At 52.4% G+C, this 24776-nt stretch overlaps 1 protein-coding gene across 3 annotated transcripts in view; it reads left to right on the top strand.

Annotated features, from left to right (window-relative positions):
- Positions 1-7282, top strand: part of MDGA1 (MAM domain containing glycosylphosphatidylinositol anchor 1) — a 54202-nt gene extending 46920 nt beyond the window's left edge. For 2 of the 3 annotated variants that reach the window (XM_082346733.1, XM_082346732.1), the window contains 5 exons: positions 466-618; positions 976-1110; positions 5748-5878; positions 6097-6205; positions 6942-7282. In XM_082346733.1, the coding sequence (XP_082202859.1) occupies positions 466-618; positions 976-1110; positions 5748-5878; positions 6097-6205; positions 6942-7033 (620 nt within the window). In that variant the 3' untranslated portion in view covers positions 7034-7282. Of the gene's footprint in view, positions 1-465; positions 619-975; positions 1128-5747; positions 5879-6096; positions 6206-6941 lie in introns of all 3 variants that reach the window. The other variant, XR_014232547.1, reaches the window with a different exon arrangement.
- Positions 7283-24776: the final 17494 nt, after the last annotated feature.

Below are 24776 nucleotides of genomic sequence, written 5' to 3'. Positions count from 1 at the left end.
CCACGTCTAAATATCATTTCCATTTATTAGTATTTCAAACTACAGTAGTTAGACCTAACACTGGACCCTGTGATTTAATTAGATAATAGAGAAGCCCACTTATTATTATCTCACAAATTTATTTTTTAAATATTTTGACAACTGTATTTCAATATAATTGATTTCCTTTGTAACCCTGTGTTTTTCATTTTATGCACCTAAATAATTATTCTGAGGTGAGATTCTTAACTTCACTAGACGCCAGAAAGGTTTGTGGCACAAAAAAGATTAGGAAGTCCTGTTCCGGGAATAGATTGTCAGGGGTTCCATTGCCTGGTTTCTGAAGCCCTGGGATCCTGGGCCCGCTGCTTGGATGCTTGGGAGCTGTCTCAGGGGTGACCAGGAAGGCAAAGCTGGACCAGGGGACTTGAGGAGGCTGACTGACTCTCTTTGTCTCATCCCCTCCCAACTCTGCCCTGAATACAGACAACACCTGCCACTTTGAGGATGAGAAGATCTGCGGCTACACCCAGGACCTGACAGACAACTTTGACTGGACCCGGCAGAATGCCCTCACCCAGAACCCCAAGCGCTCCCCCAACACTGGTCCCCCCACAGACATAAGTGGCACCCCTGAGGGTGAGGACATGGCCTGCTGCTAGGAATGGAGAACAGCTTCAGGGAGGGGTCTAGCCCTGGGGAGCCCCGGTCTGAGGGGAGACACAGCGCCGGCCTCAGGGAGCCCCGGTCTGAGAGGAGAGAAACAGCTCTGAGCTGCTAGAGGATTGGGAAGAAGAGAAACTGCAGCAGAGCTAAGAACTCACAATTGCTGGCCCAGACTCCTGTGTTGTGCCGTGAGGCAGGGAGGACTGGGTGGGGTGGTGTGAGGCACCTGGGATTCAGGCAGCTGATACTGAGGCCAAAAAGGAATCAGATGGAAAGAGGCCTGGGAGGGGTGAGGGGGAGGCTGTTGGCACATCTACCTCTTCCCTGCAGGCTACTACATGTTCATTGAGACATCAAGGCCCCGGGAGTTGGGGGACCGTGCGAGGTTGGTGAGTCCTCTGTACAACGCCAGCGCCAAGTTCTACTGCGTCTCCTTCTTCTACCACATGTACGGGAAGCATATCGGTGAGTCGAGGGACCAGGTAAGCTGCACGAGTGTGTGCTGGGGCAGGGAGGGGTATCCACAGGAAGCTGGGGACTGGCCAGGGTAAGGCCTGGGCATCCCAAGTTGGCCGAATCACAGATCCTTGTAGGGAATATGAGCAGAATCTGGGCAAGGGGGAAGTCCAGAGCCAGCTTGTCTGAGGTTTTGAGATGATCAAGGCTTCCTGAGTCTGCAAAGAAAATGGATCCACCAGGATGAGTCTTGGAGGGGATGGAGAAATCAGCTAAGAGGTTGCATGTATTGAGTGCCTGCCAGGTGCCAGGTGACATCCTGGGTTAGGGATGCATCTGTGGTCTTATTAACCCTCACAACCACCAGGTGAGGGAGGTGTTACCATATAGACCAGAGAGGTTAAGCATTTGCCCAAGATCACACAGCAACCCAAGTCTGTCTGACTCTCCCAAGCCCTAAACACAGGGTTGGAAGGGAGCTGCTCTGTGAGCAATGAGGGGAAGTACTACTTCCTAAGCATGACCATGAACCTAAGGAGTGCCCTTTGGGAAGAGATGGCACTAGTAGGAGTGCCACATTAGTCAATGAACTCATCAGTTCAGCCATCATTTCCAGAGCTCCTGCTCTGTGCCAGGCATCTAGTGCTGCAGTGAACAGGATGGACAAATCCCTCATCCTCTTGGCACCTACAGTCAAGTGGGAGAGACAGACATTAAATAATTAATTGCACCAGATAGGATTTGGTGACCACTGTGATGTGTGTCTGCAGCAGAAGGACAGAGGCCAAGACAGCTGATAAAAGGAATAGTTGACTGACTCTGGGGCTGGTTATGGAAGACTCTGCTGAGGAAATGACAATTTTAATTTTATTTATTTGTTTGTTTGCATATTTACAGGAAAGGTAATGTATTTTGCACAGGTCAGAAGGTACAAAAGGGTGCATAAGGAGAGTCCCTCTCCCATCTCAGTCCTCCTGCCACCTAGAGTCCCTTCCCAGAGGCAATCAATGTATTAGATTTTGGGGGCAAACTTCCAGAAATGCTTTAAGCACATAGAAGCCAGTACACATACATTCTGTTTCCCTCCATTTTACACACACTGTTCTGTGCCTTGCTTTTCCCTCTAAACTGTGCATCTTGGTGATCAGGCCTTAACAGACCATAGAAAGCTTCATTGTCTTCCTCGGCTGCATGGTAGAGGAAGTGACTTTAAGCAAGTGTGGACCGAAAGGCTCATTGTGAAGTGTCCACAGCTAGAGTGATGGGTCGGGCCGAACTGATGAACTAGAATGAGGTGGGATGGAACCTTCTGCATCCAGTGGGGTCCCCCGGGCCATCCACACAATCCAGTTCACCCATGACTGGGTCTGGACTTCGTGAGAAGCTTCCTGTGGGGTAGGTGGGGGTGAGGGTGACCAGGACCTCCCTGCCCAGCTAGAGTAACCACTTCAAACCAATCCTGGTTTGCCCCAGCCTTTCCCACTTTTAACACTAGAAGTCCCACATCCCAGGCAAACCAGGACAGTTGGTCATTTTATCCTCAGCTCAGGAGGGGCACGGCGGACCCAGCTGGCAAGAAGAGCATGTTGGACACAGTAGGGCCCTGGGAGATCAAGCCTTAAGAGCTGGGATGCCCAGGTGCCTGGGAGCAGAGAAAGCCCTGGGCGAGCCATCTGTACTCCAGAGCTTGCTTCGTGTCCCCCAGCAGGTGGGACAAACACCAGTCACTGAAAGCTTCTGGGAGGCAGGTTTGAATTCCACCTGAGGAAGAGCCTATAAGTATCAGATCTTCCCAGCAAAGGAGTGGGATACCCTGTGCCTGGACAGGAGGACTGTCCAGCAGGGGTGCTGTGGAGGTGACCCCTGTCCCAGGTCATGTTACTCCCCTGCTCGGCCCCCTTCCATCACCATCTTCCCTAGGCCTCCCATACCGGATCCGCCCCTTCCTGCTTCTCTGACCTCATTTTCTGCTGCTCTCCCCTGACTCTACTCAGTTCAAGCACACCGGTCTCCTTGCTTTTCTTTAAGTACTTGAGGCCTTAGAAGTCTTTGCTTGTGATATTTCCCCCCGCCTAGAATGTTCTTCCCCTCCCCTCATTCAGTCCTCCTTGGAGGGGTCCCTGACAGCCCCATGTAAAATACCTCTGTATCCCTTTTCTGCATTATTTTCTTTATAGTGCTTACTGCCAAAAGAGCATAAGCTTCAGGAAGCAGAGTTCTTTATCTTATTCATGGATGTGTCTCTGGTGCCTAGAATAGTGCCTGCTCAATTAGATGAATGAAGGAATGAATGAATGATGGGGAGGTAGGGGGGGCTGGGCTTGATGAACCCTGAGGTGACTTCTTACCCTGAGAAGCCTCTTTTCAGTCAGTCCTGATGACAGTGATGGAAAGTTCTTCATTGAGCATTCAAATATTGAGAACAGATAGGAATTTGATGGGGACTTTCCCTCAGGAGCCAAATAGGGAGAGAAGATATGAATCCCAATAACTGCCACACTGTAGAGCAGGGAGTGGTCTGGGCATGGGGAGCTGCAGTTTAAGGTCTCAGAGTTCACAGGAAACACAGAGGGCTCCCAGCTCAAGCCTGGGAAGACTTCTTGGAGGAGGTGACATTTCAGAGAGGGCTTGAAGCACAGAAAGAATTTGGTCAGGGGAACATAGTAGGGGAGGGCAGCTCAAGCAGTGGGAACAACCCAGTCAAAAGCCCAGAGTCTGGAAAGCTGGACTGTGTCCAGGCTGCAACGTATAACTCAGTGTGGCTTTGGAGGTGACAGGAAGATAGGGAAGAATGTAGTGAGCAGGCACCCTTAAGGCCCTGGCTGGCCCTGTGAAACGCTGTCAGGAAGAGGGGAGATCTTGGAGCTGGTGGGATGATCAGGGAAGGGGGCAGAAATTCAATTTTGGTTTGAGTAGTGAAAAGGTGGGCTTCCCCCATTAGGGTCCTTGGGGCAGGGTGGTGGAGGAGGAAGAAACGGTTTGGAGATTGAGGTTGGACCCTGGAGGTTGGGGGATTGGAACCGGGGAAGATCTTCAGGAAGGGGAAGAGAGGGAGGTCCCTTTGGGGCTGGTGAGAAGCCCAAAAGTCACTGGGGCTTGGGCCCTGCCTAAGCCAGTGTGGCATCTCCCGGCCCACTGGGTGCTGGCTTCAGCCCTCTCAGGGCCCCGTCTGCTGGTGAGGGTTCTACACATGCCTTGAACCTTTGTTTGCTCCTCCCCCAGGCCTGGGTCTGCTGCTGGGGAGAGGTGGGTGTTTCTTGCTGTCCTGGTCCCTCCTCTCCCCTCCCCTCCCACCCCACCTGGCAGCTCTGGGCACCAGCTTTCCCCAGTCCTTGTGTCTCACTGGCTCTCCTAGGTCCAAGCCAACTCCTTTAATCTCAGGCAGGTAACATTTGGTGGCCCTCCCACGCTGGGGGTCCGTCTATCTGGTGTCACAGATGGTGTGGCTTTGTCTGGGGCAGTGCCACGGAAATGCCAGCTACCAGGTGCCGTCTAAGATTGATTCCCCTTCTCTCTGAGCCAAGTCTTTATGTCATAGGGGGCTTGAGATAGGCTAGAAGAACTGGCGAGGGGGCATGACATTGCCTGGGTGCTCTTCATCAAGGCCTGATCCCTTCCTTCTCTTCCATTGCCCCTCAGCATCTCCACAATCCCAGGCCCCTGGGTCTGTGGGCAAAGGGGCTCAGCACCCCTAGGCTAATACCTCCAAAATTTCACATTTTACCACAGCTATGTAGCACCTATACTAATATCTTTCTTTAAATCAACTCACTCCTTTTTTCTTAGCTTTGTCCTAAGCATCAATATTAGAGAAGTTGTGGGTTTGAAACGCTAGCTTTATTCACCTCTTAAAACATATATATAAGTATGAAATTTTTCATTGAGGTGTAATGGACATTATATTAGTTTCATATGTACAACATAATGATTTGACATTTGTGCATATTGCAAAACAATCACCACAATAAGTCTAGTTAACAACCATCACCAGAATTTTTTTTTCTTATGATGAGAACTTTTAAGGTCTACTCTCTTAGCAACTTTCAAATATGCAATACAGTATTATTAACTATAGTCACCATGCTGTACATTACATCCCCAGAACTTATTTATTTTATAACTTGAAGTTCGTACCTTTTTAGTCCCTTCACCCATTTCACCCACCCGCCACCCTCCAGGTGTTAAATTTTTAAAGTCCGTTCCTGTACCTCCAGAAATCATTGCATGTATCTTGTACCACCAAGCGTGTGCATTATGTGCTTCGGGAATCCTGCTCTGTGTTCAGATATGGGCCCCAGTGTCCTGAGACAACTCCCCTGTCTAGAGGGGGGAAGGGTGCTGTGTGTGGGTGTGTTTGTGTGTGTGAGTGAGTGAGTGTGTGGGGGGAATTAGCTGATTAGGAAGGAAAGGAAGAAATGAAAGAAAATTTGCCAATCATCCTGATAAACGGAAGCCCTGCTGCTGTCCCCTTTCTTTCCCATGCTGAGGTCCCCTCTGGGATAACAGGACACCGAGCCAGTCTGCGATGGGGAGAATGTCCTGTCCAGCGGGGACTGTGCGGCGGGCAGTGGTAGGGAGTTGAGCCTGGTGAATGGGGAAAGGTGAGGGTGCCCCCTCACTGCCCCCTCTCCTCACACCCACCACAGGCTCCCTCAACCTCCTGGTGCGGTCCCGGAACAGAGGGGCACTGGACACGCACGCCTGGTCCCTCAGTGGCAATAAGGGCAACGTGTGGCAGCAGGCGCATGTGCCCATCAACCCCAGCGGGCCCTTCCAGGTGAGTCTGCTGGGCCCAGGGCTCCTCACAGCTCTCCAGGCCCTGGGCCTTCGCTCCAGCCAGGGAGCCCTCAGGAGGGCCCAGGGCCTGCTCCCAGGAGCTGAGGAGGAAAGCTTGCAGGGATGGGGGGCCTTCCAGGGAGACGAAGGCTAAGGGCTGGGAGTCTGTGGTGCAGAACCTCCCTCATCCCTGCTCCCTGCTCTCTGACCCCACCCCAGATTATTTTTGAGGGGGTTCGAGGCTCGGGCTACCTGGGGGATATCGCCATAGATGACGTCACACTGAAGAAGGGAGAGTGTCCCAGGAAGCAGATGGATCCCAATAAAGGTGCAGGATGGAAAGAGGGCGGGGGTGCTGAATCTCTGGGGGACTGTGTGGGTGGGTACCTGTGTCGGGAGGCGTTGCTGTCTGAATTGGGGTTCAGAGTGGCTGGGTGATGGGATGCATGTGCTGGTGACTGTGGGAACAGCTGCTGGTGTGTTTGGTACCCACCTTGGGCCCCACCCTGGCTCGGGCTGTGGGCCGTATGGAGGACATTGAGACCACCAGACCCTCCTGTGAGCTTACTAAGTTTACCGTAGCAGCTACAGTAGCAGCGTCTGTGTCTGGGTACATCCGTGTGTGTGTGTGTGTGTGTTTGTCCAGGTGTGAATGTGTACCCCTCCCCCTCCACCACTGGGGGCCAGGTGTTTGCAATAATAACAGCTGGAGTTTACCAAGTGATTACGATGTACCAGGCACGGTACAAACACCTGTATATGCGTGATCTCATTTATTTCTCACAGCAGTCCTCTGGGTGGCTCTTCCTGTTAGACTCATTTTACAAACGAGGAAACTGAGGCCACTGAGGTTGAGTGAATTGCTCTGTGTCTTATTTAGTGAGCCACAGAGCCAGGATTTGGACCCAGCAGGCAGAGCACACCACCTCATGCCTTACGAGTGTGTCTGTGAGCACAGAGCGGGGGCAGAGGACCCGCCCTCCCGTGGCCTGCTGGCTGCTCCTCCCTGGCCCTGCTGAGCTGACCGGAGCCCTGGCCTGTCTCCCTTCTCTTTCTCGTCACAGTGGTGGTGATGCCGGGCAGTGGAGCCCCCTGGCAGCCCCGCCCACAGCTCTGGGGGCCCGTGGCCATCTTCCTCTTGGCGTTGCAGAGATGATGAGCGCTTCGTGGCCCCCCCACCCCGCCCCCGGCACACCAAAGTGTCCGCATCGTACCAAAGACTGACCCCATGCCAGCCGGGGTGCCCAGGGGCAGAGCCGCCCGCCAGTGAGGGGGCCTGCATTGGCTGTGAGGATGAGCAGAGAACAAGGACAGCGGCCCAGCACTGAGGCCCCGGAGACGTTTGTTCGACACACGCACACACTCACACACACACAGATATATTAAAGCACAAGTTTCTATCTGACCTGCCAGCACCTTCTTTGCTGCAGAGACAGGGGACTCGCCTGAATGGCATCCACCACCCCAGGGACCTCAGCGCCACATAGGCCTTGCCCCGGCTGCACCTGTGGTGTGTTTCTGACCTTCCCCTGTCCCTGACTCCAGGCTGAGCTCAGCCCCGTGGCTTTACCAGAAGGAGCCAGAAGGGGAGCAGACACAGAAGCCCTGCCCTTGGCTGGACTCTGGGGCCCCCTGGGATGGAGGAGGCCGGGGTCAGAGGGGGCCAAGCGGGACTGACTCTGACATGAGGCAGCAGCTGCACACAACTCTGTTCCCAGAGCGAAAGCCAGAAGCCGGAGAGCCCAGGCCACCCATATCCCCGGACCCATTCATTCCTGGGATGTCATATCCCCCCCCCTCACTGTGCCCCCTTCGAAGGGATCTAGCACAGGGCCTTGGGCCCGGACAGTCTGGAGACTGACCGCTTCCCCACCCTCCCCATCCCACTGCACCCCACCCCACAAGCAGCTGTATTCCTGAGAGCACAGCCCCTGCCCTGCTCAGCTGGCCTAACCTCAGCCTCCAGCTGAGCCAGGGGGGAGGCGTGGTGGCCAAGCCATCTTCTGGGGTGAGGCTTGCCTCTGAGAGGGGCAGAGGAGAAGTCCTGCTTTTATGATTTCACGCCCCCATATTGGACATTGATTTTAGGAGTAGAGTGGAACCTCCATTTCTTATATACTTGCCATGAAGGGGTGCTCTGGATGGGGTGTGTGTAGGGGGCTGCCCTGTCCTCCTCCACCGCAAAGCACTGTCTAATGGGCTGTTCCCTTCCCCGCCCAGGGTCAGTGAAGGAGGAGGGGTTTGTAGAGCTGGGGGTGGTGTGTGGGGCAGTTGCTGGTCACCGTGTTCCCTGGGAGCTGAGCCTTGTGCCCCAAAACTGGGAAAGGGCTCCGTGCCCTTGGTCCTGGGTTGGGAGACTGAGACAGACATGATGGGACCTAGACCTCCTCCTCACCATCATCCCTGAGCCCCCCTCCTAGCGGTCCATGGGAGAGAGGAGGCCCAACCCCTTCCAGGGTGAGTCATCACGCGTGTGTGCATGTGGCTGTGTGGGTGTGCACGTGTGAGCATGTGTGGGCCCATCTGTTGTCTGTGTACCACTGTGGGTATATCTCTGGCAGGAGTGTGTGCAAATATGTATCTGTGTGTGCAGTTATCCATATGTGAGGCTGGGTCTAACCCCCGTCTCTTGTGAGTGCCTGCGTATGTCAGTATGTCCATCTTCATGAGTGACATGAATGTTTGTGGAGTGCTGGTCAAATATGCCGCTTCAGCCCTATTCTGTAGTCTCAAGCTACTTGCCACCACCTGAATTTCTACCTTTTATCCTCTATGGGTGACAAAGAGCTTACAGATGACCCTATGGAAATGAAGGCACCTTTGGTGGAGGCATCACAGGGCTCCTCCTGGAGCATTTGGTGGGGACAGCTGCAGAGAAGAGGCAGCACTGCAATGCCAGGAGGCAGGCAGGAAACCAGACTAAACGCTGCCCATCTCAGCTCTGCCAGGCTGGTGTTATCATCATCACCAACAGCTGGTGGGTGGCCAGGCCAGGGCTGGAGTGGGGCCTCCTGATACCCGACCAACGTGGCTGCCTTCCCGGCCCAGCCAAGGCCTCTATCCGGAATGAGTGGCTCCAGGTTCCCAGAACATGCTGCCATTTTTCTACGGGTATTGTTCCTTAACTGTCCCATCTGTGCAGGGTCTGTTGTCCCAACTAGACTGTGAGCTCCTCCTCTGAGCCTTCCAACCCTCCCCTGACCCCATCCCACCCTCATGCCCAGCACAAGTGGGTCTGTTATGGAAATCTCTCAACGGGCTTTGCCTAGCGGAATGGATTATAGAAATCAGTGGTTCCCAACCTGGCAGCAGAATAGAACCACCAGAGATTCTTTTAGAAAGCACCAATGCTTGGGGCCCTCTCCAGAGATTCCAGTTTAATTGGACTGGAGTGCAACCTGGCATCAGAAATGTTTAAAAGCTCCTCAGGAGAACCCTAGAGTAGGAACGACTGGCCTATCACCTGCCAGGCGCTTCCCCCGTGCCCTGGCTGGCGTGGGTGCTGGAGATCCAGAGCGCTTCCTCCTTGGGGCTCCGTGGTGCCCCATGCCTACTGCCCTCAGATGACCTTTGAATACATCTGTCCCCTGCTCTGGCTGCTCCATGATGGAGACCCTCTCTCCCTTATTCACCTCCACATCTGTAGAGCTGGATACAGAAAAGGGACTCAGCATATGTCAGCTGAGCCAAAGCACATACACGTGGCCCCTGAGTTCTGGTCTGTTCGGAGAGAGGGGACATGGCTACGTGGACAGAGTGTGCGGGGTGGGGGAGCACCAGGGAGCACTGCCAGAGGGAGGTCGGGGTGGGACCGGGGCAGCCCTGACTCCAGAGTGGCTTGACCTGGGCTAACAAAGTGCCCGAGGGAGCCACTGAGATCCTTGGTCCTTGCGTGTGTCTGCACGTGCCAGCAGGTCTGCAGTGGATGTGGGTGTCAGTGTGTGCTGACATTAACGGTGTGTGATGCGAGCACCTAGGGGTGTGCTAGCTTGCGTGTGTGGGGGGGTGTCTGCAAGGAATGAGCGTCTTTGTGTGTCCCTGGGTGACTCGTGAGTCAGTGTTTGTCTCTGTGTGCCTGTGAGTCAGCACCTCTGTGTCAGTGTCACCTGTGCCATGTGTGTCTTTGTGTGCCAGTGGATATCAGCGCCCATGTGTTGGTAGGTGGCCCATGAGGACCCCCAGCCCGGGGGAGACCCGCCTGGCTGGATCCAGTGCATCTCCCCAGTGGCAGTCTCACCCTCTGGGTCAGGGTGGCTGAGGCATTTTGTGGCCTTAAAACAGGGAGTCCAGGGTCAGCCCTCAGGGTGTTAGGGTCCTTTACCCCTGTCCCCTCCAGCTTGATGTCTGGGGGACAAAGGGACTCCTGGGGCCAGGTGCTGTATAGGTAGGAGACAGGGAGCCTCAGCTTGGCTGTCCTGCCCCTGGAACCATAGACGGCCACCCGGGGTGCCAAGCTAAGCCTGCAGACCAAGCCCTCTGCTCCTGGGACGCTCCTTCCGCCTCTGCCCTCTCTGGGATAGCCCTGACTCCTCTTTCTCATTCACTTTGCCCTCTCCCTATGCTCAGTGAAAGCCCCTGGCTCAGGCTGTCAGTGCTGGGATGGACCGTAGAGGTCCAAACTCCTCATGGGAAGAATGAGAGTTAAGCCCAGAGAGGGGGAGGGACTTGCCCCAGGTCACACAGCCAGTTAAGGTGGAGCCAGCCTTGGAAGCCAGGTACTACAGTCCTGGGGTTGTCACACCTCTGGCCACTGCTCATGCCAGGCAGCAAGGAGGAGCTTGGTCAAACATCCCTGTCTCCGGGTGCTGGTACAGATGTTACAGATGTTACTGGGCCCTGCACTGGGAGAGGTACTGTCTCCCTGCCCCCAATTCTGGCCCCGCATCCCAGGCCACAGCCCTTCGTGCCCCAGGTCAAGCCTGGGTGCCACATGGAGGCTGACGCCCTTTGCCCCCACTGGCTATGTCTGCTGCCCCTCCCCCAGGCTCCCAGATGAAAGGGACTCTGTTTCCCCTCCCCCCTGTCTTCACATGAACCTGGGCTGGGAATGAAGGTCAGTGTGTCCTGGTGTCCTTATCCTGTTGACTTCCCCCTAAGGACCAGGGGAACCTGGGGGAGCAGGGCTAATCCTCGTGTTTTCCTCTCTCTGGACAGCTCAAGGGGGACGGGGGTATTTTCAGGGTCTGTCCTCAGGAATGGGGTGGGTGAACCTGCTCTGGAGGGTCCCTGTAGGGCCACTGGTTGAGTTTCTGGGTTCAGGGGAGCCCTCCTCAATTCCAAAGGCAGGATAGCACCCCCCTCTCTGTTGAATCAGTGCTGCTGTGTGCGTGCATGGATGAGAGGGTGTGTGTGTGTGTGTGAGAGAGAGAGAGGGTGTATGTGTGAGTAAGAGTGTGTGTGTGTGTGAGGGTGTGTATTGGGGCAGAAGGACCACTCTTCCCTGGGGATCCCTTGACCCTTAGAGCTGGAAGGGACCTTAGAGACCATTTAATCCAGTGTCCCCACTGTACAGGTGAGAAAGCTGAGGTCCAGAGAGATGGCCCTTGCCCACCACCACCCCCTCCCCTCATGTCACCTGCATTCATTTCCCAGGGGCCCCCCTAGGAATGCCCTCCCTCCTGGCATCCCCCCACAGCTGCTCACGTAAACACCATCTCAGCCCAACTCTGCTGGCCCCTCTGCACCCATGGCCTCCAAGCATCCTTCCTGCCCTAGGGTAGCCAGCTCACCAAGGCCTTTATCTCCAACCCAGGAGAAAGGGCAGGGGAAGGAGGGGACTGCTCCAGCCCTGAGGCCTCAAGACTTGGGAGAAAGCCAACCCCTCTGTGCCCAGGCCCACCCTACCACCAAGGTAAAAGCACAACAGGAGACCCTCATTAACGGGTGAAAGGGATTGGGGTTGTTTTAGTCACATGACCCCATCCTCACCCCTTTGCCTTGCTCTCTGTCTCCGCCCCAGCCTCTGCCCCCTCTTTGTTCCCCTTTCCCCCCAACACCCCCCAGATGTAACCTCTAGTTGCGGACGCGGTTGTTTCAATCAATAAAGCTGCAGTGTTCTAGCGCTCCGGGTCAGGTGGTGTGTGTTGGCGGCAGGTGGGCTGGGCCTGGAGGGGGTATGGGTGAGAGCCTGGGGGTTCCCCTCAGGCCCCTGGAGGGAGCCCTTCTTCCCTTCGGCCCCCAAATCATGGCTCCTGCTCTGTGGCGTGGACAGTGGGGACCTGCAGCCTGGTCTCCAACCCAACTAATTCATTCATTTGTTGCTTCAACAAATACTAGCTAAATGCTGCCTTCGTGGAAGCTCCTGTTTAGTGGACACTAAGCTCATAATTGCACCGGGAAATGTATCCTTATGAGCACAATTAATGCTGTGAGGGAAATTGGTGCTCTGGAAAAAGGTAAGAGGAGGGTCTCATCTGGGTTGGGGCTCCAGGGAAGACTTCTCTGAAGAAGAGACATTTAGAAGATACCTAAAGAATGATTGGAGTTAGCCTTTGGGGGCAGAGGGAATCTTCCAAGCAGAGGAAACAGAATATGCACAGGCCAAGAGGGGTGAAAAAACTTAGAAGTCTCAAGGAAGAGGAAGGAAGACAAAGAAGGAGGAATAAAATTGATCCACTACCTGTACCAATGCTGCCCTTTCCCTTTTCAGCACCCAACCCCACCATCCCTCCTATACGCTCCTACTGCCCACCCCCAAGCCCCAATCTCTGTTTCTGTCCTGGCCCCATAAGCCCCACTCTGCACTCTACTTGGCCTCCCTTATTCACCACCAGTTAGCTGCCCACTCGCCCCAAAATCATTTTGTGCCAACCTTTCCCTTTTTTCCAGACCTCTCAGAATGCTAAAATTTCTGAGCTGGGATGTCCTTAAAGTCACTTATTTCAATCATCTACTCCTATGCTTTCCTTGGGAGAAACAGGCTTGCCAAGATCATGGGGGCAGGCAGTGATGGGGAACATTCACTTCCCTGTGAAGATTTGTGACGTGACCCCAAATCAAGGGCACATGTGTCATGATATGAACTACCAGGAGATCAGGCAAAGAACAGGAAGAGAGTTTATCGTGTTAGTAGTAACAGGTAGGTAGAGCAGAGAGTTTCATTTCCATGTTTCAGATGGGCAAACTGAGGCTCAGAAAGGTGACAAGACTGCAGGCTCCATGCCCCACCTTTGTCAGCTCGCACCTTGGGTAACTTGTTGCTGCCACACCTGGGATTTCTCTTCTGGAGCTTGGAGCCCACCACTGCTTTGGGTTGGCTCATTGGGTACCAGGAAGAGAGACTCACTCAACCTCACTCAAGTACAGGAGCATTACTGTGAGGCTCTATGTAGTGAGGGGGACGGACTTTCTCAGAAAGCCAAACACAAGAGCCGTAACAGGGATGAATTTCTTGAACCAGACGGGTATTCTGCGTTCAAGGTAGTTTTAGGAGTTTACGGCTCCTCACCTGGCAGAGTAAAGATGGCCACAAATCTTTTGTTATCCTACCTATAGGGAGCAGGACTCTAATTCCCTTCCCTTTGAATCTGTATTGGTCTTAGTGACTTGTTTGGCCCATAGAATGTGACATTCTGAGTTGAAGATGCCTTGCAGCTTCAGCTCAGGCCTCTTGGAATGTTCTCTCTGGGAGCCCCGAACCAGCATGTAGGACATCCAACTCCCCCAAGACCGACATGCTGGAGAGGCTTCGTGAAGGGCTCTAGTTGACCATCCCAGCTGAGTCCAGACCTCCAGCCATCTCCTGCAAAGCACGGGACATGGGCGTGAAGCTGCCTTGCCCCCTCCAGACCAGCCCATCCACAAGCTGAACACCTCTGTCGTTGCCACAGGGAACAGAAGTATTGCCCAGCCCAGCTTGCCCAAATTCCTGACCCATGAAGTCATGGGGTAAAATAAAATAAGTGTTATTTTAAGTCCCTGAGGTTAGAGATGGTTTGTTAAAACAGCAAAATCGATAACTACCCTGGTGTGACTCAGCCACTTTCCAGCATCTGCTTCTTTTTACCCATGCAGTTCTCTCCCGACTCACAGTGTCTGCACTTTCATGACTTCTGCTTTCCAGACATCTCCAGCTCTAAGTCTCCCTCACAACCTTCCAGTGACTGCTCCCAGCATTCACAGACTCAAGTTCTCTAGAGAAAGAGCCCACTGGACTGGCTCACCATTTTGTACCCGGTCATAAGTACATCACTGGGAAACCTGTTGATAGGTTGCCCTTGGGTTAAGGGCCACCCCTGATCCAATCCACTGGGTTGGAGGAGGGGGTCATGAATATAAAACATGGCTGCCTGGGGGCCACTGCTTCTGAGAGACTGTGCGTGGACCCACTTCAGAAGGGCAAGGGGCTGGCAGGCACCATAAACGTACTTCCTTGGTTCTTCCCTCTTTCATTCCTCCTCTAATGATGATCTATTCCCAGGGGCACAGTTATGCAGCGTGTGCACCATGAAGCTGATCCCATCCAAGGGGGGGTCTCAATGCCAATTGTACAGGTGGGTCAGGTAACTTCCAGGAACTGAGTCTTGTGTTATGCACTTGTGGTGACTCACATATTTTTATTTTCGTGTCTACAGATGAGGAAACTGAGGCTCAGAAAGATGCTGTGTTTCCCCAAGCTCATACAATTAGGAAGGGGAAGAACCTGGAGACGAATCTAGATTTTTGACTTTTAGGGCAGTGTTTGTTTATGTCAGCCAGATCCTCTCCTCTTCCTCCCCTTTGGGATCATTCTGCTTTTCTCACTGGCTCGTCCCCAGGAGCTGGGAGAAGCAGGGCCCTTTCCTGTGTGGCCCTTCACTTCAGATGGAGATTGTTCCTGGGCCTGATTTTCTATTTCTAGCTGCCTGACCTTTTTGCATATGTCCTTTGTGGATAGCTACTATAATACCTTTTTAGAAAGAGGTTGGGTATAAATAAATCCAAGAAAAAAGTCGAAACTCTTCTTGAATTCACCCCAACCCCACATGGAGGCATCCCTCCATACTGCTTCTTGAACTGCCTGCTCCCAAATTCACCTTTCCTGGGCATGGAGCCCCATCAACGCCCAGCAGGTCTCTGTGCTCTGAGGTCAACTTGGCAGGCCCCCCCAAACGCAAATCCTACCACTCCATCCATCACCCTGTCTCTCTAGTAGTTCTGGTCTTTAAAAATATTTTGAGTTTCCCATTTCTCTGAGGCCTCATGAGGCCAGCCAAAGCTCGGCCGAATGGACTCAGCACTTTGCAAGGCCCCATTCCACCTGCACATGCTGTCCTAAGTAGAGCCCCACTCTCAGTGTCCCCGCCTTCCAGGACACCCACCAATTCACTCTCAACTGTGAGGTGGTGAGAAGTAGAGTAAAACATGAGTCAGAGAGGCTGCGAGTGCCAAATGTCCACGCAGTGGGAGTCGCTGCTGCCATTTAGAGATGTCTATAATGTATTGTTGAGAGAGAAAGGCAGACTAGAAAAGAGCATGCTTATTACTCTGGCATTTTTTAATATAAAAATATCTGTGTGTACTTGTGTGTGTGTGTGCATATTTTTTTAAGTCCAGAAGAATATTCACCAGGTTATCTGTCGTTCTCTCAGTGGTGAAATTTCAGATGCTTCTGACTCATATCTTTAGACTTTTCTGTATTGTCTGAATACTTTTACAGGAATATGTATTATTTTTAATAACCAGGAAAAAAAATCTATTTTCTCTAGAAAAGAAAAGCCAGAAGTCATCATCAAGGACTATAGATTAGAAATAAAGGTCACTTTCTGTTCTTAGCATTATTTTTATAACTACACATCACAAAGATTGGGAAAGGGCTTTGAACTTAGGCCTTGAAATCTTTTTCCTGCTGATTTATTCAAATAAAAACAGATAGTCGGAAAGAAAGGGAGAAGAATTGGCCTGCGTTGATCAGGAATGAGGAGGTGGGATGTTAAGCCAGGTTTTGACTAAGAGAAATCCCAAGGAGAAAGGATAACACTACTCGCAGCAACAAACACTAACATTTGAGGCATGCCCAAGCCCTGCGCATGTGTGAGTGTGTGAACGCGGGCATGGGTGTTGGCACATGGGTGAGTGCGTGTGCATGCCCTCTTTTGGACGCTGTGGTGTTGGCAGCCCCCGTGCAGTGCTGGCATCTCCCTCCCTCTTATGAATGCAGGGCCATTTAATGAGGCGTCACTCCAGCCAAGGTGAGTGTGTGGACAAACACACCCACTGTGGGGGGAGTGGGAGAGCTGGCCTGTGTGGCCTGGACAGGGCCTGGAGGGGATGGGCAAGAACTGCCTTTGGGCCCTTTCCAGACTCCTTCCCGACCCAGGTGGCAGAAAGCCCCTTGGAAACTCTCAGACCCTTGACTAGAAGCATCCAGGCCTCTGCTGATCTCTGCCTCAAGACAGGGGTCAGAGAAGGTGTCCTGATTCCACGGGAGAGAGGGAGAGAGAGGGGTTGAGGAGAGGTGGAGAGAGACAGAGACCGAGCCCAGGAAGTGGAAAGAGCACTGGGAGGAGGGACAGGGATGCCTGGACCCAAATTCTGGCTTGTGACCTCCAACAAGCCAACCCCATCTGGGCCTCCGTTTCCCTGTAAATTGGGGGGCAGGATGGAGAAGTTTAAACTTAAAGGGTCTTCCAGCTCTAGGATTGAATGAAGTGAGGGGGTGGGGTGTTCCTGAGAAAGGGGGCTCCCCCAAAGGGGTCAATGGGAACCCCAGCGACATAGCCCTGTTTCTGTCTGTGGGACTGAGCATCCTTCTGCCTATGTCCCCCTTCCCAGCACTGGGGACCCCTGTTGCCCAGGCCCACCCCCAATCCCTGAACTGGGCCCCACCCCTGCCAAGGGGCAGGCCGGGGTCCTTGTGGGGCGCTGGCGGGCAGATGCCGGCTGAGCAGGGCTCCGTGCCAGCGGTGTGGTGGGAGATGAGTGGGACCCACCGGGTTCTGGCTGAGACCTAAAGCAGGGGGTCTTAGCAGGGTGGAGTGGACGTCAGGGTTGAGCCGAAGACAGAGGAGGAAAGAGGGACAGTCCTCAGGGAGGATGGCTTCCGAGTGGGAGGTGGCTACAGGTGGACTTGGGGGGTTGGGGGGTGGCAGCTACCAGGATGGGGGGAGGAACCCCTCCCCTCCATGGTTCCCCAGAGGCATCAGAAAAGCCCTCTCTGCCCTGGTGGTGGGGACGGCATAGTAAATCCAGAAGCCTTCCAGGAGGTCATTGGCCAACCCTGGACATCCTCTCCTGGGGTGAGGGTGGAAGTGGGTGGGAGGCAGGACCTAACTGGGTCTCAGAGATGTCCCTTCACCTCTTCACCCTGGGTCCAGAGATGGGGACAAGATGGGGGAGGGAGGTGGTGAAATTCCCCATTTCCCCTCCCCCTGAAATGGGAATCTGAGGCCCTTTTCTTTGTCTAAAACTTGAGAAGCAGAGAAGGTCAATCTCCCCCCACACACAGGCTGCTACTGCTGTGGGGACTCTGGCAGGAGGCAAGTGCAGCGTCTGGTGACTTCTGGCCTGTGGAGTAGTGATGGTGGGGTGCTGAGGTGGGAGTCCTTGTCTCCGACCCTCTGTCCAGACCCCCAGTCTCTGAGGGAAGTGAGCAGCCTGCCCTCCACTGTGGCCTTAACCACACCCCTGCTGGCACAGAGTCACACCTTTAGAAGCCTCCAGACATCTCTCCTCTTGCCTCTCTCTCACCTACCTGTCATCATGGGGACAGCCTCCAGGCCTGGCAGAGGTGTCTGCTGTCTCCAGACCTGAGCAGGGCCCGGACCCTCTTGGCTGGTGAGAACTGAGTCAGACTGGAGATTCAGCGCTGAAGAGAACCTCTGGTCACCCCCTCCATGGCTGGCCAGAGTCTTCCCTACAATATCCCTCCAGCCCTGCTCAAACTGTGCCAGTGGCCAGGAGCTCAGTACTTTGCAGGCAGGTCACACCCTCTTGGCCAGCCATTGTCCCCTACCAACCCTCTGCATCTTGTGTGATGGTGGGGGGAAGGCTGTGGCAGAATGGGGGTGAGGGCTCTGTCCCCCACTCCAACATTTCAGAATGGGCTGGGGAACCCCAGGCTGTCTCCCTTGAGTCACTCCATTGAGGCCGTGGCTCTGCCTTGAGAAGCGATGTAATGCCCAATGGGAGGGGCAGACACTGGGGTCTTGGCGCCTGGGTTCTGGCCCAGCCTCTGCCATGGACTTTCTTTAGCTCCTGTCTCTGAGCCTCAATCTTCCCACATGTAAAATGGAAAGAGTTTGGATTGACTGATTTTGTTAGGGTCCTAAAGCTCTGACTTTCAGTGTTATTTGCTATTAGGGTAAAGAATTGGGCATGAAGAACCATCACTAATGGCCAGAATCATTGTTTGTTTGTATCTCTGGGTTAGCAGAGGATAGATTCCTGCAACACACATTTAATCTGAGGGCCACTGCCCACATCTGGGACGCAGCACCCTTGTCTGTCCCCCAGGCTCTGTCCAGGTTCTTAGGTTTGACTGAGCCCTGTTCCCTTTTCCAGGAATTGCATCATCTTCAGGCCAGGGTGGATTTCTCTCTCTCCCCTGTTGTCATGTGGGTCACCCTGCCCAGCTTCCAGGTTCCCTATCCACTCTGGATCCATCTAGTCATTTCTGAGCCTACCACCCTCTCCACCCACTCTGACTGCAGAAACTCTGACCTCCTTCTTTCCTCTAAACCCCAGGAGTAAAAGAGTGGATATATGTACTTGTATGGCACATTCACTTTGCCGTACACCTGAAGCTGGCACAACATTGTAAATCAATTATACCCCAATTAAAAAAAAACAAAAGCAGGAGAATCTCTATCCCTTTCCCTCCATTGTCCGCTTCTCCCTTCTTGGATTCTGACCCTGAGAGGACATAGTAGCATTTTTTTTTACTATGTAGTATTTGTTCATTTATTCACTCATTCACTCACTTAGTCACTGTTGCAGACATTGCTGGTTACTGATTTCACAGTCACTCCCTTCTTTTTTGCCCACCTCCCACCATAGAGCTTGAAAAACTGAGGTACTCATTTCTCATCCTCCCTTGCAGCTAGAGCTGGCTTATGTGACACAGTTATGACCAATAGATACAAGAGGAAGTCTGCTGGGAGCTTTTGGGAAAGGTTTTCCTCACTGTTGAAAGAAGGAAACTCCAGAGAATAATCCTATCTTACCACCCTGGCCCTCATCCTGCTTCCTGCCCATGGGCATGATTGTGTGAGGTCATGATGCCTGGCACAGTGGTAGCCACCTTGTGACCATGAGGCACCAAGCACAATGATAAAAACCGACACTCTGAAGATGGTGGAGTGGAAAAGTAGAATGAACCTGGGGTTCTTAATGATTGTTTGAGCTGTTGAGTCATTCCTGAAACCACCCCATCACCCCTTCATACTACTTGTTAAGTAAACAAATGTCATAATTGTTAAAGCTTTATAAATATTATTATTATTATTTTGCTGTCACCATAACAGCACAATTTAGGCATTCATTCAGTTGGTCATTTACTTACTCACGAATTCACTCATGCATGTATTCACCTTCTTGCTGAATTGATTAGGATAGTGGTTCAGATGTTCTAACAGAGACCCCATGTAACAGTGGCTAAGTTAAATAGGAATTTATTTCTCTCTCACATAATAGTCTGAGTGTAAGTAGTCAAGGGCTGGGGTGGCAGCTCTGAGATGTCAGGAACCCAGGATCTGTCTAACTCATTGCTTCACCAGCCCTGGGGTGTTCTCTTGTCCACATGCTTCAAGGTGTCCCCACTGCATCACATCTCAGCTTGAGGGAAGAGAGAAAGGCAAGAGGGCCTTGTTCTCTCTTTCGAAGGTGTGATCTGGAAGTTAACATATCCCACACTTTTTTATTCACATGTCATTGGCCAGAACTAGCTACAAAGTTCTGGCCCCTCCTAGCTACAAAGGAGACTGGGAAACGCATGCTCTATTCTAGGTTCCTATGTGTCTAGCAATAAATTATAATTTTTGTTTTACTGTAAAAGAAAGTGAGAAAAGATATGGGGGGCAAGTAGCAGTCATTGATTTTTCCCCTCATTCATTCATTCACTCACTTGTTCATTCATCAAACATGTATAAACACATACTTTGTAGAAAGCGCTGTGCCATGTGTCAAGGCCCCAGATTTCAGGAGCTCATGATCTAGTGGGAGAATAAGGCAAGTCTAGACATTCACATCCAACACACTTTTGTGAGCACCTCCTCTGCCCAGACATGCATCCACACCAAAAAGCAAAGAGCACCAATGACATTACATTTGGGGGGCTGTGTGTTGGCCCACCTGTCCTCTCACGTGGACTACCCCTACTGAACCAGTGATGTAGAATGAAGGAAGGGAGAACAGTGACGACGGCAAGTGAGAGCATGTCTCTCAGAACAAATCTGTGCTTAGAAAAACCCTTCTTGGGGACTTCCCTGGTGGTCCAGTGGGTAAGACTCTGTGCTCCCAATGCAGGGGGCTTGGGTTCAATCCCTGGTCAGGGAACTAGATCCCGCATGCATGCAGCAACTAAGAAGTCCGCATGCCACATACTAAGAAGCCCATGTGCCACAACGAAGATCCCATGTGCCACAGCAAGACCCAGCACAACCTAAATAAATAAATAAATAAATTTTAAAAATCCTTCTTAGGTTCTAATGAGAATCCTGCCTGCTGAAATGTGAACTCTCTCTTTGTTCTCGGGTGTGACAGGCATCAGTACTGGCATCTCCCCCGGGCCCCCTTCTGAGGCCTCTGAAGATAGGCTGTCAGTCTCCCACTCTTGGGGTTGCAAAGTGACTCACTTCCTTTGGGAAGCAGAGACTCTGTGTGAATGGTCCTCACTCTGTGTTTGGCACTCCTGGGCACCACAGGAGTTTGGTACATGGAAGAAGAATCAGGAGTGTGTGCTAGATTGTATTTTGCAAAATTGGCGTCGGCAATATTTCTTCCAGGACCTGACCACTCCTCATCAGAAGTGAATCTATTTTGGGGACTTCCCTGGTGGCGCAGTGGTTAAGAATCTGCCTGCCAATGCAGGGGACACGGTTCAAGCCCTGGTCTGGGAGATCCCACATGCCGCGGAGCAACTAAGCCCGTAAGCCACAACTACTGAGCTCACACACTGCAACTACTGAAACCCACGTGCCTAGAGCCTGTGCTCCGCAACAAGAGAAGCCACTGCAGTGAGAAGCCCGTGCACTGCAACAAAGAGTAGCCCCCGCTTGCCACAACTAGAGAAAGCCCGCGCACAGCAACAAAGACCCAATGCAGAGAAAAATAAATTAAAATATATATATATATATATATATATATGTAAAATTGAATCTATTTTCTCTCCCCTCGAAATTGGGCAGATTGTGGCTCCCTCCACCAAGAGAATGTGATACAGCTCTGCCTGGGTCCATCTATCTGCCACTCTCTTTCTGTCCAACTCTCGATACTCTCCCTGGGAACCCATCTCCACGCTGGGAGAAAGCACAAGCCGCAGAGAGGGACCACATATAGGTGTCCAGGACGGCAGCCCCAGGTGAGGTGTCAGCTGAGAGCCAACATCAGCCCCCAGTCACCTGAGTGAGTTTCAGATCATTTCACCCCCATCCTTCAAGCCACCCTAGCTTGAAGTGCTGGGTGGAGTAGAGATGATCTGTCCCCACAAACCCTGTCCAATTTGAAGATTCCTGAGCAAAAGAAATACCATCATTGTTTTAAGCCACTTAGTTTTGGAGTGGTTTGTTATGCAGCAATAGACAACCAGATTTTATTTATTTATTTATTTATTGTATTTATTTTCTTTGATTATTTAGGCTGCATCGTGTCTTAGTTGCGGCATGCGGGGTCTTCACTGAGGTGTGCGGATCTTTCATTGCAGCGCGGGCTTCTCTCTAGTTGTGGCGTGCGGCTTGTCTCTCTCTAGTTGTGGCGCCCCGTGTCCAGAGTGTGTGGGCTGTGCAGTTTGCGGCATGCGGGCTCAGTAGTTGTGGTGCGTGGGTTTTAGTTGCCCCGCAGGATGTGGGATCTTAGTTTCCCAACCAGGGATCGAACCCACGTCTCCTGCATTGGAAGGCAAATTCTTTACCACTGGACCACCAGGGAAGTCCCAGACAACCAGGTTTTAAATGGCCACAAATTCTTTGCTGCTCCTCCCATCAAGAGACAGAGACTGCTTTCCCAGCCCTTGAATCTGGGCTGGCTTTGCTCAGTAGAATACAGCAGAAGTCATGTGCAATGGCCAAGCCTAAGCCTCAAGGGCCTTGCAACTTCTCTTCTTGCTTTCTTGCTGAGCTATCCTGCTAGATGCTGGAGACAACAAGGCCCAGCTGATGGCCAGCACCAACCTCCAGACATGTGTAAGTGAGTTCACCTGAAAGCATCCTGCCCCAGTCAAGCCACTGACTGCAGCCACGTGAGGGATCCCTGGTAAGAACCCAGCCCAAATTGCTGACTCCCAGGATTGAGAGTAAATAGGATGGTTCTTATTTTAAGCCCTTGAGTTTGGCACATACCAGCAGATAACTGATAATATCAGCTTCCTATTTCTGAGTCAACATATGAATTGAGAGGTATTTTGAGTGCCCAGTGCTGTACCAGGTGTGGGCACAGGTAAAGTGGATGAGATCGTTGACCCCAGGAGCTGACTGCCTTGTTGAATGTCAGGGAAAATGAAGTCTCATACTGGAGATTGCTAGCTGACAATCCAAACCGTTCTCGCTCGGTGATGGGATAGTAGCCCAGCAACACATGGCTGCCCGGCTGCACCTTGTTCTCAACCTCCCTCGCATCCATGAACCACGGGACTAAGCTCTCTCTGTGAGATGTGGTGCGAAGTGATGGAGGCCAGCAGACTACGAGCGTGTAGTCAGAGGTCTCCATCCCCTTTAGAGAAGAGCTTCTTACCACCCTGGCGCTCAAACTGCATCGAGGAGATTATAATTCTCTTACTTGCATTTTGGATTCTCTGTTATAGGAGTTTAGTTTTACCCTATTTAATAAAACCAGCCTCTCCTGCAAGGCGGCCTGCAGCAGCCCAAGTCTAAATACTTGCACCTGGGTCTGGCAATGGAGGTTGGGGGAAAGTGGGTAATGCTTCCTTCTTAATACAGTGTGAGCTCCATAAGGGCAGGGCCTTTATTCTTTAGACTTATTTCTTCGATCCAGTGCTGGAAATGCAGCATGACACCCAGTAGATGCTCCATAAGTACTTGTCCAATGGGTAAGTGAAGTGACCCAAGGAAAAAATAGTATTTCGTCATCCAAGGACAGTGCTTATGTGGCCTCTTCAGACCGGGGCTCCCCGAGGGCGGGGCCGCGTCTCCCCTCAGACTGGGGCTCCTGAGGGCAGGGCTGTGTCTCCCCTTCTGACTGCACTCCCTGTTGCAGATCTGGGTCTCTTGTCATACTGGGTCACCCTGAGGCAGGGCTGTCTCCCCCACTCTGTCTGGAAATTCCTGAGTGCAGAATTTTGTCTCCCCCTCATACTGGGGCTTTCTGAGGGCTGTGATGTATCTCCCCCCTAGACTGGGGCTTCTCTAAGGCAAGGCTGTGTCTCTTCCTCCTGCCCAGCCTTCAGAAATCTGGAATCCCCTGAGGTCAAGTCTCCTGGTCCCTTTATTTTCTCAGGACCGGAGCAGTGCCTGGCTTCTGATACCAGAGCAGGCAAGAATATTTGGTCTTCCCCCCTGCTCCTAGCCGCCTCTAATTTGGGCAGTGACTGTGACAGGGGCTGCAGATGGCATCCAGTGATGGCAGAGGGTGGTTAAGCACCCTTGGAATGAAGCTTAGCCTCATTACAGCTTGTTTGAGAGAAGAGCCAATTAGGGAAGCAATTTTCCTTGAGCAGTCTGGAGAATGGAGTGAAAAGATACGCAGACAATAAACCAGCAGCCTCTCCTAGGCTGGCTCCATGAAGGCCGCTTCCCACCCCCTTGCCTCCTAGGAGTGCCCCCAGCCACTCAGATGTGGCCAGTGGGTAGAGAGGGGCAATGACGCCCCACCTGAGGTCAAGGTTCTAGAGTACTTCATGACCAGCCCCTCCCCCATGCTGCCCTCCACTAACTTATCATGGCAATAAACAAACACTCTCAGCTTCTGAACTTCATGCTCACGGCATTGGGGAGATTTTCTTGATCACTAATCAGCCTTCTTTGGGGCTGCAGTTTCTTTTCGTTATATCCTTTGTGAGGAAAGAAAACAGGAAATACTCTGAGGAGATGCCCAGAGGCCCTCTCACCTCCCCTTCTCCATTCACAAAGTCCTGTCCCTTTTGTTCTCTGGCAGATTCCAGAACGATGGTTTCCTGGGAGTTCTCTGTTGGCCAGAACTACTGGATGGGGAGCAAATGACAGAAACCCAGCTTAAATGACTGAACTAAGGGGAAAAAAATAAAAAATAAAAAAGGAGAGGCGGGTGACTTATGAGAAGGATTCAGAATATCTCTCATAATCAAAGGAAGGGAGGACCGAGCAGGCAGGAGAGCCTTGGTGACAACTGGATCCCAGGACTCAAACGCTGCCCAAACTTTCTGTCATTTTCCCCTCTGGTTTCTACCTCTCTGCCTGTTGACTGAAGTCTCTCAGACCCTCTTCCTCCACATGGCAGGCACTGTGGCTTTCTCCCTCGTGTCTCCCAGCTTCAATTTGAAGAATCCCAGGGAAGAATTCTGATTGGCCCCGCTTTGGGCACAGGCTAACTCCTCAACTGGTCATCTATGGCCAGTAGTGGGGGGCGGTGCCTGATAGATGCTTTCTACCAGGATCCCAGAGCTGGACAGGTGGGGTCCATCCCCCAGAAGAAGGGGAATGCCAGTCCCAGGAGAATGGTGGGGGCTGGGAAGACCATAAAAGAGTTATCAGTTAGGAGGGCACAGCTGTCTCCTTCCCTCACAACGTGCCTGACAACTTGTCAAATAGTTTATCTGCCTCATCTCCTTTATT

The sequence above is a fragment of the Balaenoptera borealis genome (genome assembly GCF_965194805.1).
Source record: "Balaenoptera borealis genome assembly, chromosome: 12".
Taxonomy (NCBI): Eukaryota; Metazoa; Chordata; class Mammalia; order Artiodactyla; family Balaenopteridae; genus Balaenoptera; species Balaenoptera borealis.
The sequence above is the reverse complement of the archived record's forward strand: the minus strand, read 5'-3'. Positions and strand labels throughout refer to the sequence as shown.